The sequence below is a fragment of the Malania oleifera genome, chromosome 1 (genome assembly GCF_029873635.1).
Source record: "Malania oleifera isolate guangnan ecotype guangnan chromosome 1, ASM2987363v1, whole genome shotgun sequence".
Taxonomy (NCBI): Eukaryota; Viridiplantae; Streptophyta; class Magnoliopsida; order Santalales; family Ximeniaceae; genus Malania; species Malania oleifera.
Window position 1 is genome coordinate 137,645,217 of NC_080417.1, and position 14,736 is coordinate 137,659,952.

The 14,736-nt window shown below is 36.2% G+C and overlaps 1 protein-coding gene across 1 annotated transcript; it reads left to right on the forward strand.

Moving 5' to 3' along the window:
* Positions 1–537: 537 nt before the first annotated feature.
* LOC131155137 (disease resistance protein SUMM2-like) lies at positions 538–13,826 on the forward strand. Its single transcript, XM_058108071.1, has 3 exons — positions 538–674; positions 763–1,028; positions 12,292–13,826. The coding sequence occupies exon 3, from the start codon at positions 12,300–12,302 to the stop codon at positions 13,536–13,538; it is 1,239 nt and encodes a 412-aa protein (XP_057964054.1). The 5' UTR covers positions 538–674; positions 763–1,028; positions 12,292–12,299; the 3' UTR covers positions 13,539–13,826.
* Positions 13,827–14,736: the final 910 nt, after the last annotated feature.

Below are 14,736 nucleotides of genomic sequence, written 5' to 3' on the forward strand. Positions count from 1 at the left end.
GGAGAATGCATGTGACTCTACTTTGTTAGTTCAGTGGATAAATTCTGGGAAGTGCTTGATTTGGAACTTATGGGAATTGTGGGAAGAGCTTATAGTAGTATTGAGAGTCATACAGTTCAAAGTAGAACAAGTTCACAGGGAGGCGAATAAAAGTGCAGATTTCTTTTCCAAACAAGGTGAATATGATATTTCCCAATCATATAGTTGTCAGAATGATCTTCCTCGGCAAATCAAGGGAATGATTCGATTGGATTTGTTAGATTTTCCTTCTTTACACTCATGATATTTTGTGTTATTTTCTGGAATTTTGTTTATTTTCACTTATAATTGTTTAGTTCTTAGTTTTTTTATTTGGTTGTTGGTCTTTGATTTTTTGATTTGATTTTTATAAATTAAGTTAGTTTTAGGATATTGAAATTTGCTTTTTTTATCTCAAAATTTTAAGATTGGAATCATTGTCTTCTTCCGCTAAGTGAAGGGTTTTCTAATAAAACTTGGAGGTGCCGCTTGATAACATTTGGAGAACGGTACCGCAAGAAACCATGAATATTGTACTGGGCGTTCAAAATGGGCACTGCCTTCATTAATTGGGGACTCCTGCCACCGACCTTCGGACCCTCCGGTGCGGCACCAACACCCACGGGCGGCGGCCTTCCCCCTGGTTCGCCACCCATGTACATGATTAAATGCTTTTTCTTGAAATGCAGATACTTTGTCTTTTGTTAGCCATAAAATGACAAAAACGATGTGAAATTGACCAAGATGGAGGTTGAAGGGCAATGGGGTGGAGCCTTCCAGCCACTTGCGGAGTGCTTTCCCACGCGCCTCCAGGAAATCAGGTCGGGGGTCGAAGTAAGTTTTCAAGAAGCATCAGTACGAATTTCCACAAATCTCAGCTCAATTAATAGTCGCGGAGATGAGAACCCGTTTCACTTTCCCTTTTCCTTTTCTCCCGAGGTTGTTCTGATCGGGGTAATCTGCCCGACACTTTCTGTTCGTCATCTTCAATTTGTCGATCCCTCAGCCAGGTATGAGATATCTGTCCTTTTGAATTATTTTACTTGGGTTGTTTTTATTTTCATTGAAGTCTTCTGCTTTCGTATTTGCTCCTTCTCTTTTTTGCGTTTATTTGACCAAGATATGAATCCTTTGATTCGGTCTGCCATGAAAAGATCAAGAACACTTGTTTGGGACTGAAGCTGATCTAGTAATTGGGTTCCTAATTTGACATTCATTTTCTGTTAAGAAGAGTTTCTGCTAATTGATCTTAATTATCACTGAATTCTAGTAGTATAGGTCAGAGAAAGTAAAGGATTAGTAAGTTTGTTATTCCTTCTTTAGAATGTGGAGAAAATACAGAAGGGATATAGAGTCTTTCTGGATGTTCTGCTGCTTGTGCAATAGGCCACATGCGCACAGACTGCATTTGCTCTACTGCTAATCATGGAAAATTTATTATCTTAGGAAGTATTGGGTAAAATGTAAGACCTAATCACAACTATAGGTCTCTCCCTCTACTTATAATATATTAATATTTGTCAAGCACACCATAATACACTTACTAACTCACACTTACTAATATAACACTACCACATATAAATAATGCTAATGACCAAAATAATCAGTCTTACACTTACCAACATAACACTACCACATATATATAATGCTAATGACCAAAATAATCAGTAACACTGCCCCTTAAACTGGAGCATTGATATCATATGGGTCCTAGCTTGTTACAAATGAACTTAACACGCAACCCCCTCAAGGCTTTAGTAAGTAAATGAGAAAGCTGCAATTCAGACTTCTTATGAGTGATTATAAGAGCTTTTGCACAAGTTTCTCTTGAACAAAGTGACAATCAATTTCAATGTGTTTGGTTTGTTCATGGAAGATTGGGATGGAGGCAATAGGAATAGTAACTTTATTATTTCATCAACTTTGTAGATCAAGAATGCGGGAAACTTAGTCCTTTAAACATGTTCTTCAACCAAACAAGGTCATATGTAGTATAAGCTAAGAAAATATTAGATGCATCGCGCTAGTTGATGGGTCCACTATTAGGAAGCTTGAATGCTAAACCAAGAGAGCTACCTCCACATGGCGATAAAGGATTGGATCAGTATAAACACTCAGTGCGCCTAATAATTTCTCAGTTTAAGCCATGGCCCCATGTTTGACCTATCACTTGACCACCACAACTTGTTTCTTATTCTTTCAGGAAACCAAATTACCACCCGTAAAGATTTAGTACTTGGCTGTAGATCTTCCATTGAAAGGTCACCCAACTCAATTTGCATGTATATATCCTTGAATATAAGCATGACTCCAATACTAATTACTACATTCCAATGACTTGTTCTTAAATAATCAAGAAACTAGCAACACTTGTTGCAAAAGACATATCCAATTGAGTGACTGTGAGATAATTGACCTTTTCAACAAGGTGCTAATATCATCTTGGATTGGATACAAATAACTTATATCAAGTACTTATTATTAGGATCCATGTGTATCTATACATTGAATCCCAACAACCTAGTCTCATCTAAAAGATCAAGAACATACTTCTTTTATGACAAAATAGTCTCATAAGGGATCTTGATACTTCTAAACTCAAAATAGGAAAGACTCAACAAAGCATTGGAGGGTATGCCTGTACTCCCCGCTAGGGGGAAGGAATATAGTACGACATTTTGAGCCAAGGTGTAGTGTTGTTGTATTATTTATGACAAACCTTAAGTGAATTTTCATTGATGTCATTGGAGACTTCACGAAGGCTTCATGGATGGAGGCACATTGTCGAACCATGCAAATGATTGTATTCTACTTGTTTTCTTTAGTTTTTATTTTTATTTGTTGCATTTGTGTGCATAATCTACAACATATATTGCTAAATTGCAAGCAAGCAATTGAAATTAAATTTATAATTAAAAAAAAAAACAACAGAGGCCTATTGAGTATTGACACTATTGAATATAAATTTTGAGAATATATGTATCATCTATTGCATATGGCTCTTTCAAATGGTCAAATTGAACTACTTAACTTTTTGTTGTATGATAAAGGTGGACCACTGTTTTTGAATTATAAACCAGTGGCTGGGGAATGGCGCTCACTCTCACTCACTCACTCTCTCTCTCTCTCTCTCTCTCTCTCTCTCTCATGAAGAGATGTCAAAGTTCACGATCGAAGGGAAGGCCTTTGACTTGAGACTGGACAAGGTGGGATATATTTAGTTTATGTTTGTGTTCGAGAAAACCCCCTTTCGGACTAGATGGATTGAACTTTCAAAAGAGGTAGTTATTTGGTTTGTTAATGGTCTTTTAGATTCCATGGTGTATGTTGTTTGCAGATGATATTGTATTAATTGACGAAACTAGGGATGAAGTAGAGGCGGAGTCAGAATTATGGAGAGAAGCTTTGGAGTCTAGAGGCTTTTAGGATAAGTAGAAATAAAATAAAATATATGAAATGTAATTTTAGCAATGATAGGAGGAATATTGGAGACAAAGTCAAACTTGATGATGAAGAAATAAATAGCACTTGTAGATTTTGATACCTTGGATCTATTATGCAAGTTGAAGGAGAAATTGAAGATGATGTTATGTATAAAGTTAAAGCAGGTTGGGTAAAATGAAGAAGTGCTTCAAGTATGCTATGTGATTGTAGAATACCCTTAAAATTGAAAGGGAAGTTTTATAGGACAGTTATAAGACCAGTTATGCTATATGGATCGGAATGTTGGGCGATGAAGAAACATAATACCCAAAAAGTAAAAGTTTTCGAGATGAGAATGCTTAGATGGATGAGTGGTATAACATTGAAAGATAAATTAAGGCATGAACATATTCGTGGTAATTTATGTGTAGCTCCTATAGAAGATAAGATAAGGGAGGGATGACTTAGATGGTATGGGCACTTGCAACGTAGGCCACGTAGTGCACCTATGAGGAAGAGTGACTTAGTTACTGTGGGGGGCAGTAGAAGGGGTAGGGGTAGACCTAAAATAAGTTGGGAGGAGATAGTGAGTAAGGATTTAATATCCTTGAATTTATCAAAAGAAATGGTCCATGATCACATATATTGGTGGAAAATGATTCATATAGCCGACTCCACTTAATGGGACTAAGGCTTGGTTTTGTTGTTATTGTTTTTGGTTGGGGGTTCTCTAAAAGTCCTTATGGGTAATATGCTGTATTGGATTTTGATCAAGTGGACTAGGGTGTCTCCCAGTGTGTATTTGTTCTTTGTTTTAATTGCTCTGAAGTTGCTCTCCATCCTTTCTTGCATTGTGACTTCATTTGGAAGATTTGGAACAAGCTATTTAATTACTTTGGGGAATGTTGGGCTTGTCCAGAGACCGTGGATGAGTTTTTGGCAATTCATTTTGTCAATTTTGGCAAGAAAAGGGTGGTAAAGAGTTATGGAATTGTGCCCTTTGGCTGTATTTTGGGGTCTCTGGATCGAACGAAATGCATGCATTTTCTCTGGAAGAAGTTGTCATTTTTGTTGGTTTGCACACTATTTGGCTTCTCTTTGGTGTGTGGTTAATCAGAACTTCAAGGGGATGTGCTTTTCGGATATTCAGCATGATTGGCTTTCCTTTTTGAATTGATGGGGCACGCTGATTATTTTGGGTCATTTCTAGTGTTTTTTAGGTTTTCCCTTCCTACTTTTTCAGGGCTAACCTAGAGTTTAGAAAGGAGATGTCTTATTCTCGCTTTTGTACATTCTTATTCTACCAATAAAGTTCTTTTTTTATTTTTCAGAAAGAAAAAAGGGCTAGGGTGGGGAAGTTTTTGGACTTCAGGTTGGGATGAAATGGTAAGATTTTCTCAGTGGTTATTCCTGGTGGCACAAAGAGGTTGGCTGGTGCAGGCATGCAGCTTTGTGAGCAAGTTCTGCAAACTAGCCGAACAGTTTCGTGTTCAATCTAGAGGCGCAGGTGTGGTGAGCCCTTCTGTGCTAGATTGTGGAGTCAATTTGTGTTGAAAGGGAAGACAGGTGAAGGAGAACTCTGTGAAAGCAAGTTCCAACAAGGGAAGCAAGTTGTTTTGTAATTTGAATGGGATAGATGAGATGTGTGTCCAATGTGTGGCTGAGCTCAAGTTGAAGCTTGCCAGGGAGCCAATGCCAGAAGATCTCCATTGACCTTTCAAAGATGAACATTCATAATGCTCAGACAGTCAGGCTTGCTGAAACTGCAAAGATGGCTAGGAGTTCGGATGAGGATGCAGCTCCAGTTGAGGCAGCTAGGGTTACATTTGGGGAATAGTAGGATAAAAAGTCTTGGCTGGGCTGATTAGTTATTGTTTTGGACTTGGGCAAGTAAATGGAAAAAGGAGCCTCATTTTTATATTAATGGGCTTATTAATTGAATAGGCCCATTGTGTTCAGGGCCCAATTCCAAATGCCCATCCTAAGGGAAAGGGTGATTAGGCCAATCATCATGGGCAGGCCAAATGCTCAAGTTGGAAGTTCAATTGGAGAATATAGGAAAGAAGGATCTTCATCCATCTATAAACTACAGTCAATATCTCTCTCTAGATCCCCAAGATTTATGAGGAATAGATCATATTGTGGAAAGTAGATCATATTGTGGAGCAATTGCAGGATGCTGGTAGCTCGTTCCGGAAAAGTCTTGTAATGATAAATAGAAAATAATTAAAAGTGTCAATGTGGTTGAAGATTGTGGTTTTGCAGAGGGGCAGAGGATTCTGTAGTAAAGTTTTATAGAGGTGATGGTGTTTTGGTAAGGAAATCTGATGCCTCAGGCCTTAAGGCAGAGGAATCAATGTATCCCAAGGTTTATACTCGCCGTAAGGTCGCGCTAATGGGTGCAGAAATGGAAAAATTGTCCAAAGAAAAGAGAAAGCACTCTGGTGACTTAGTGCCTAAGATTTTGAAGAGGAATTTAATAGGAGAGTAAGTATTTTGGAAGACATATATGCTACAAAGACAGACAATTCTTGTGATGGGGTTAGTAAAGGAAAGGTGGTAACAAATGGGGGGATTTATCATATAATGAAAGCAATGTTCTTAGTGTGTTTGATTGTGATGGGGTTTACTGTAGGATGAAATTAGGGAACAATATGGATATGTTTCTGATTCCAGTGACATTCTAGTGGACTTATCAGTTGTACATCCATCCCCTTTGGAAGGATTGGAGGGGGTTTCTACATTTGAAAACTGTGGTTTGGTTAATGATCTGCAGCGCAAGGACGGAATAGTACCAACAGCAGGTCAGGAGATTTCAAGAAGGATTTAGAAGTTCAAGATCTTATGGATAAATTAGATTTAAAGTTTTGTGATCTTGGAGGAAATGAAGTGCGTTTTGATGGGTGTAAAAATAGAGCTAAAAAGGGTCAAAGGAAGTTAGCTACTATGAAGTGTTCACTGAATTATGAAGGAAAGGGATTGAAGAGGGGGTTGCTTTGTTAATTGTTAATGTTTTATTTTTATTTTTTTTATATTTATGTTTTTGGAGTGGACTTCTTGTTCTCTCTCATTGTAACTTCTCTCTCTCTCTCTCTCTCATATAACCTCATTTATTATTTAAAAAAAAAATCAAACTACTTAAGATCACATAGCAACCAGCAGAGATGCTTCACCATTAACGCATCCGCAATTTTGTTCTCCCAACCCAACTATGTCTTTTATTTATAGATAGAATAGGAATGTACAATAGGAGAATAAGACATCTCCTTTCAAAACTCTGGGTTACCCCATAAAAAGTAAAAAGGGGAAACCAAAAAAAGCACTAGAAACAACCCAAAATAATCAGCATGCCCTATCAATTCAACAAGAAAAGCCAATCACGCCATATATCCGAAAAGCGCATCCCTCTAACGTTCCCATTACCCCTTACACCAAAGAGAAGCCAAATAGTGAGTCTTCACCTATACCAGTGAAAATGACAACTTCTTCCCTAAAAAAATATGCGCGTTTCATTCCATCCAACAACAACAACAACAGTCTCACTAGGTGGGGTCGGCTATATGAATCATTTTCCGTTAATTTATGCGATCATTAACCATTTCTTTTGACATATTTAGGGCTACAAAATCCTTACTCACTATCTCATTCCAACTTATTTTAGGTATACCCTACACGTTCTACTGGCCCCTACAATAACTAACTCACCCTTCCTCACTAGCACACTATGCAACCTACTTTGCAAGTGTCTAAACCATCTGAGTCCCCCTCCCCTTTTTTTATCTTATCTTCTATAGGAGTTATACCTAACTTATCGCGAATATGTTTATTCCTTAATTTATTTTTGAATGTTTTACCACTCATCCATCTAAGCATTCTCATCTCAGCAACTTTTACTTTTTGGATATTCCGTTTCTTCTTTACTCAACATTCTTGTCACGACTTGCTCATTTTTTTCCACATATTTTTTTTTATATAATATCGATATCACATATCTCATATTCTAGCTCAGCAGGTCACAATTCACTTGGGCCCGTGGGCATCAGGGATATATCAGAACATAAAGTAGAAGCCCTAGCAGTAAAAAATATACAAACATGTACATCTCAATACCATAAACCACAATATACCAGAGTTACTACAATCACTGTATTTTCATATATACATCCCAAAAATAAAACTTAGGGACATTTCCCACAAAATCTAACTGTCTCTATAGAACTTACCCTTCAAAAAGGGCAGATAGACCGTACTATATCAGCGGGGCTTTTCCCGCTCTCCTATCCAGGGCTCCTGAAAAGTTAATAAGATTTAGGGGTGAGACACCTCTCAGTAAAGGAAATAAACTAATATCAGTGTGTGACAACATGAGTATTTTGTGTTCTACATATATCATACATAACATATTCAATACTGTTTATCAAATCTGGGAAAACATACATATATATCAACACATAGTAGAATATACTGCATTTTCATAAACATATCTCATCTCATACAATAATAATAACATAAAACAATCTTGGTAGGTTAGCTGACTGTTGTCATGTATTACCCCCACATGATTGGGTTGTGTGGCCCGAAGGCGGGACCTGACAATGGTTGGCCGACCACTGTCAAGTCAAACAGTAGTCTGTAGGTCTGATGGGTCCACCCAGACTGGTCCGTACACCAGGGGTAATAACAGCACACTTCTTGAAAATAACCACATCGACCATCCAATCTCACACCACTCCATACAGCGGCGTTAACACAGATATCATGATCACGAGGAGCATGGACACATAGCAACGGTACCGTGCAAATGCTAGCCTAGACCAAGTCAACCAGGTTCTGATATCATATACATATACTAAAATCGGGATACATGGATATCTCATATCAATAATTATCAAATCAATCATATCATTTTTCACATATACATATTTCATGAAAATCATCGGCCCGTACGCCGGCAAATCACATAGCACAGTCTGTACGCTGGCAAATCACATAGCTCGGCCCGTATGCCGGCAAATCACATAGCACAGCCCGTACGCTGGCAAATCTCATCCGCATAGCACGGCCCGTACGCTGGCAAACATATTCACATAGCACGGACCGTACGCCGGCAAATCACACACATATATATATATATGTATATATATATATATATAAATATCTCGGTCCGTACGTCGGTTTTCCATCATAGAAATCCATATCGTCCCCATTCCCAGAAAACAGTATTTCATAACATTTTTATACTCATGCCACACTAAACAAATTTTCCACGTATTCAACATATCATCATTTAAATAGTATTTTCCAAATATAAATCATATATATAAATATATTTATTTTTCCTGAAACCAGATGTTACATATATATACATGCATTTTCTCAAAACAAAATTAGCTTAGTTTATCTCCTTACTTGATTCCTGAAAAGTTCCTAAGAAAATCTTCCCCGTACCCACAAGGTTCTCAACTCAACACTTTGAAAATGAAAACTTGCAGAATTAAAATTTAGTATTTTCATACGTACAACATTTTATATAACTACCACTAAGTCAAATTCGGCTTAAAAAGCCTTATCTTAACTTAGGGATAATTCCCAACGTTCCCAATCAACACCCCTGGAAATGAAAATTTCCAGTATTAAAATTCAATATTTTTACGCGTATATTACTTTCTTCAACTGTCAAAAATCCAAATATTGAGTATAAAGTCTTACATTGGATTTGGGATGAAATTCAACTTCATTTTCCTGACGATCCGCTCCGGCAGACTTGTAAAGAACTTCGCCAGGAGCGTCGTGGTGACTTCGGTTTGTCGATCCGGCGTAAAATTGGCCCGGAATCGAAGAGAGAGAGAGAGAGTCGTAGGAGAGAGAGAGAGCACTTCCAAAAAAAATCTAAGCAAGCTTCTTGAAGAAGCTTGCGCACCATTATGTGTATGTATATATATATATATATATATATATATATATATATATTAATATCATACTAAACATTAATTAAAGTAAAGCTTCTTGAAGAAGCTTTCACACTTTATATATATATATATATATATACTTTTAACCTATATATTAAATGTATATCCTAATAACTTACTTATATATATATATATATATATATTTTCCTTATCATACTATTCATTTTATTTGTTAATTTAATTAATTTATTTTATTTTATTATTTTATTATTATTTTTTTTTAAATTTTATTTTTCTCGGTTACTACAATTCTGATCCATATAGCATAGCTGGTCTTATAGCCGTCCTATAAAACTTCCCTTTTAATTTTAAGGATATTCTATGATAACAAAGCACACTTGAAGCACTTCTCAATTTACCCAACCTGCTTTAACTCTATGCATTACATCATCTTTAATTTCCCCTTTAGCTTGCATAATAGATCTCAGGTATCAAAATCTACAAGTGTTATTTATTTCTTCATCATCAAGTTTAACTTTATTTCCAATATTCCTCCATCATTACTGAAGTTACATTTCATATATACTGTCTTATTTCTACTTATCCTAAAGCCTCTAGATTCTAAAGCTTCTCTCCATAATTCTATCTCAGCCTTTAGCCTACCCCTAATTTCATCAATCAATACAACATCATTTGCAAACAACATACACCATGGAACCTCATTTTGAATACTCTTAGTCAGTTGGTCCATCACTAAAGCAAAAAGATAAAGGCTCAAAGCAGATCCTTGATGTACACTTATGGTAATTGGGAATTCTCTAATTTCTCCATCTATAATTCTTACATTAGTCATTACTCCATCATACATATCCTTAATGACATCAACATACCTACTAAGTACACATTTTTTTTTTTCTAAAACTCACCGTAAAACTTCTCTAGGTATCCTATCATATGCTTTCTCTAGGTTAATTAATACCATATGCAAGTCCCTCTTCTTTTCCCTAAACTTTTCCATTAATCTTCTTAAAAGATATATAGCTTCTGTGGTAGATCTCCCAGGCATAAAACCAAATTGATTTTCGGAGACCTTCATTTCTAGCCTTAATCTTTGATTTTCTGAGACCTTTGTATCATTCCATCCACAAACCCCAAAATACAACAAATAGGTTACAATTCCATAACTCCAAATGAATTGCCAAAAACTCCACTTTCTTTGGACAAACTAAACATTCCCAAAAATAATCAATAGCTTGTTCCAAATCCTACAGACAAGGTGACAATGTAAGAAAAGATGGGGAGCAGCTTCAGAGCAATTAAAACAAAGCACACATACATCTGGAGAGAGAGACTTTAACAGTCTTCTAATCTGTAACAAGTTATTGGTGTAAATTCTATTAAGCACAAACCAGAGCTAATCAAGAACTCACAAAAAGATTTGCAGGAATAACCCTGAGGGATACAAAGACCATGAGCGGCTATCAGCTTCCAATGACACTCGGACAAAAACAAGACTAACAAAGAGGATAACTCCTCCATCTCCCTACCATTCTAGGTTCTCCTAAAGTGAAAACACCCAATAGTGTTAGATCTGCTATCTAGGGCTTTGTGTGTGCATTCTGTGGACCTGTATCTCTTATAAAATCAAAAGCTGTGGCCGTTTGAAGTCAGACCTAAAGTATTACTTATTGCAGGGGAAGGCTTGCAATCGGACTAGTTCACGATAACCACTGCGGCCTATTTTACATAAAAACTAGATTTAGAATTTGCAACCCAATCAGCATATTCTGAGGAAGTTTTCAGACACAATGGATATGAGATTTGTGGGTTATCACAGTCCTTGAATTACTCTATAGTTAGGTCTTCTGCAGGGAATTGGAACTTGCATAGTTGCTGGGATTCGAAATAGTTTTCTAGTTTAACCTGATACTATTGTGCTTCCTGTTTGGTTCATCTGTTGTCAGCTGGCAGATATAACTGAGTGGCTGCTGCCACTGGTTTTGCTAGTCACTCTTTACTTGTTTAGGCTTTTATATCATCCTCCTTTTGGTGCTAAGCTTTTGCGTTTACCATAAAAAGTAGGCCTGGGGTGTGATGGTTCAAGTGATTTCTTCAATTATGCAAATTATTTCTGGTGAGGTTAACTTATATTATTGAAAAGGCAGGTAGATAGGTACTTCACTCTCTTATGATTAGTGTGATTGTCTGAATGAGGAAACCAAGAATAGCTCTTTCTATTAGTAATCCTTTTAACTGCATCTTAATGCCCTGTTGCCTTTTTTCCCCGCCTAGTTTCATTGGAGGCTTATTGGGCCTGGGCTACACAATGGAGGTTAGCCCATCCTCCAGTCCATACCTGTCTCATAATCTAACTATTCCATTGAGTGCATCTAATTTGGGCATTTACTTGTGTGTGCTTTCATTTTTTTTTTCAAGACGAGAATTGAGTATCACATGCAAGATATTGGCCTTTCATCTCAATTACTTGTGTTAGGAAATAAAGAAAAAAAAATCAACAGCAACTTTCTAGCTCTTTCCTAACTGCTCCAAGGAGGCTTGAATTTCTTCATTGAGGAATTAAAATACTTAGGACCTTTAGTTGTGAAAAACAATTTCTATGTTCCATTTCTAGATTTTCAAATATTTACAAAAATGACACCTTGCTTTTCAGTTTCCCAAGATTTATGTTGAAAATCTAGAGAATGATAGGAAGATGTTTACTCATTTAGAAAATAATAAGGTGGCATTTTTGTAATTATTTGAAAACTGGAAATGGAAAATAAAGTTGTTTTCCACAAATAAATAGGGCTACACAGACGAATATATTATAGTTCTGATGGCTTGCTCTTAATTTGTGAAACTTGCTTTTGAAATCTTATACTTGTACCCGCACCCCCGTGTGCCATTAAGATGCTTACGTTCTGGTGTTATTGAATGATAGGTAGGGCAATGGCGAAAGCATTATGGGACCACTTGATAAATTTTTCAACCAATATGAATATGGTTGTGGAGCCATTTGGGAATCTCTTTGAACTTCTCGAGAATGTCTCCACATTTGGTTGGAAGTGTTGTGAGTTGATAAAGTATCCTGACTGCCTTCGTAAAAATATGGAAACTCTCAAAAGAAAAAGTGATGCATTGAACGCTCGGGAGGAAGATATTGTTAAAAATCTGAAGCATGAAGAATTTAGATCTCAAAAGAGGCGAAAGGCAGAAGTTGATAATTGGTTGGACACTGTGGAAAGCAAAAAGGTTGATGTGGTATTAACAAATTCGCAACTTGAGGAATTGCAACTCAAAAATCATTTACTTGGAGACCCAAATTATTTCTCATGTGCAAAATTCCTTGTTCAACTTGGAGTGAGAAAATTTGTTGATCTTGCATTGTTAGGAACTTGCGTGGACAAGCATATTCAAGAAATAGAAGAGCTTTGGGAACAGGGTGTTTTCTCTGAAGGGCTTTTACTTGATACACCACAGGTCAGTGACAATTTATTGCCGTTACCAAAGTTAGTGGGTTGGGAAAGAACATTGGGGGAAATCCAGTCATGCTTGGAAAATGATGAGACCATAAGAATTGGTGTTCTTGGAAAGGAGGGAGTTGGAAAATCAGTCATCATAGGGCATATTTATAACGAACTCTTAAGAAATACCAGCAATTTCCGTCATGTGTATCTGGTCCCTGTATCGCCAGAGTTCAGCATTCTAGAATTGCAGGATCGCATAGCAAAAGAAATAAACCTCGACCTTTCTGATGCTGATGATGAAATAAAAAGGGCGGCCAAGTTACAAAATGCACTAAGAAAAAGAAATGGAAGTGTCCTCATTTTGGATGGTCTTGAGAAACATTTTCGACTAGAGAATGCAGGATTACAACTGCATGCAAATAAATGCAAACTGATTTTAACTACCCGATCACAAGATGTGTGCCGGAAGATGGGCTGCCACCAGAATATTGTCCGAGTGGAGCCTCTTCCTGCCGAAAAAGCGGAAGAGTTATTCATTGACAATCTCTTAGCCCATAATCCACTGCCCACAGAAGTAGAGCAGATTGCAAAGCTAATTGCTAGAGAATGTGGCGGTTTGCCTGGTAAGATTATCTCCATGGCTGAGAGCCTGAGGGGAGAGGATGACATTGCCGTGTGGAGGAACACTTTGAAAGAATTCAAAGGGCATTTACATTATTAATAAATCAAAAAGATAAATCAAATCCATCTGCAAGTGAACTCAGTTTCCTGATGCTGAACAGCCAATTTGTTTACTTAGTAATCTGAGCATTGCCATGTTTTCTCTATCAATCCACCTATTATAGAATGTACAGTGAACCAAGAATGGCTGAATGCGTGTTGGTTGGTAATTTGGGATTGCACGGGAATGCAAGTTGTGGTTTCATATGTTCTTTGTGCTTGTGAAGATGTTTAAAGTTTAATTACATTCCATCATAACATGAAGTCTGATGCATGGTTTATTATTTCATTTTTGGAAGCTTGCAGAGTTGTTTATTTTTAAATTTCTGATTTTATGATTTTGATTCTATATACTGGTAAAAATAATTTATAATTTTGAAAATTAAATTTATATATACATAAAGGAGCAAAGGGTCTTTGAGTAGGAGCAGCAAGTGAAAACTTTGATGGCATGGCCATTTAATTGTTGCAAAACAGGAGGATAGAACAGAAGAATGTGAAATAATCGCATTGGTAAAGCTTCCAATAATTTTAGCAGATAAAGCTGAGAAGCCAGTCAACTTCTCACTCCTAAATTAATCATTAGAATATTACTCTTTTTTGTTTTTGTTGACCAAGCACAATTGCAATTTTAATAATTGTGTTTCCATCAAAGCACAAAATTAATTAATTTCACTTTTTTTTTTTGTTTTTTTATTTTAACTTCCAAGATTGCATAATCTAAAAAGAAAAGTACATATGGTGTATTTAGAATGGTGTTTTGGTAGGATGATAAGTGACAAAAAATTAAAAACTGATTTGAGGAATTTTGTTTATTTTGAACAAACATACATTTGTTTGGAATTTAGAATTTAGAAAATATTAATGAAACAAAAGAAAAATATGAATAAATTTGTTTTTGTCCCATTAATTATCAAGAGAAAAAATGGATTCCTTCATATATATATATATATATATATATATATATATATATATATATCTAATATTTTTCAAGTTTTAGATGGGATTTTAGTGTCACTAACATTAAATAAAAAATTAAGGGAAAAAAAATACTCACCTTCTCTTAGGTTCGACAAAAAGACAAGAATCTCATTTGAAGTTTTCAAAATTCTATTAAATTCTCCTAGATTTCAAAAATGTCACAAACTTCTCTTGAAATTTATCAAAAAACAATAATCTCTCCTCAAAAGACTTGTCTT

Bases quoted from the DNA above. Each gene is read 5' to 3' on its own strand.
- LOC131155137 (XM_058108071.1), top strand. From the start codon at position 12,300: ATGGCGAAAGCATTATGGGACCACTTGATAAATTTTTCAACCAATATG.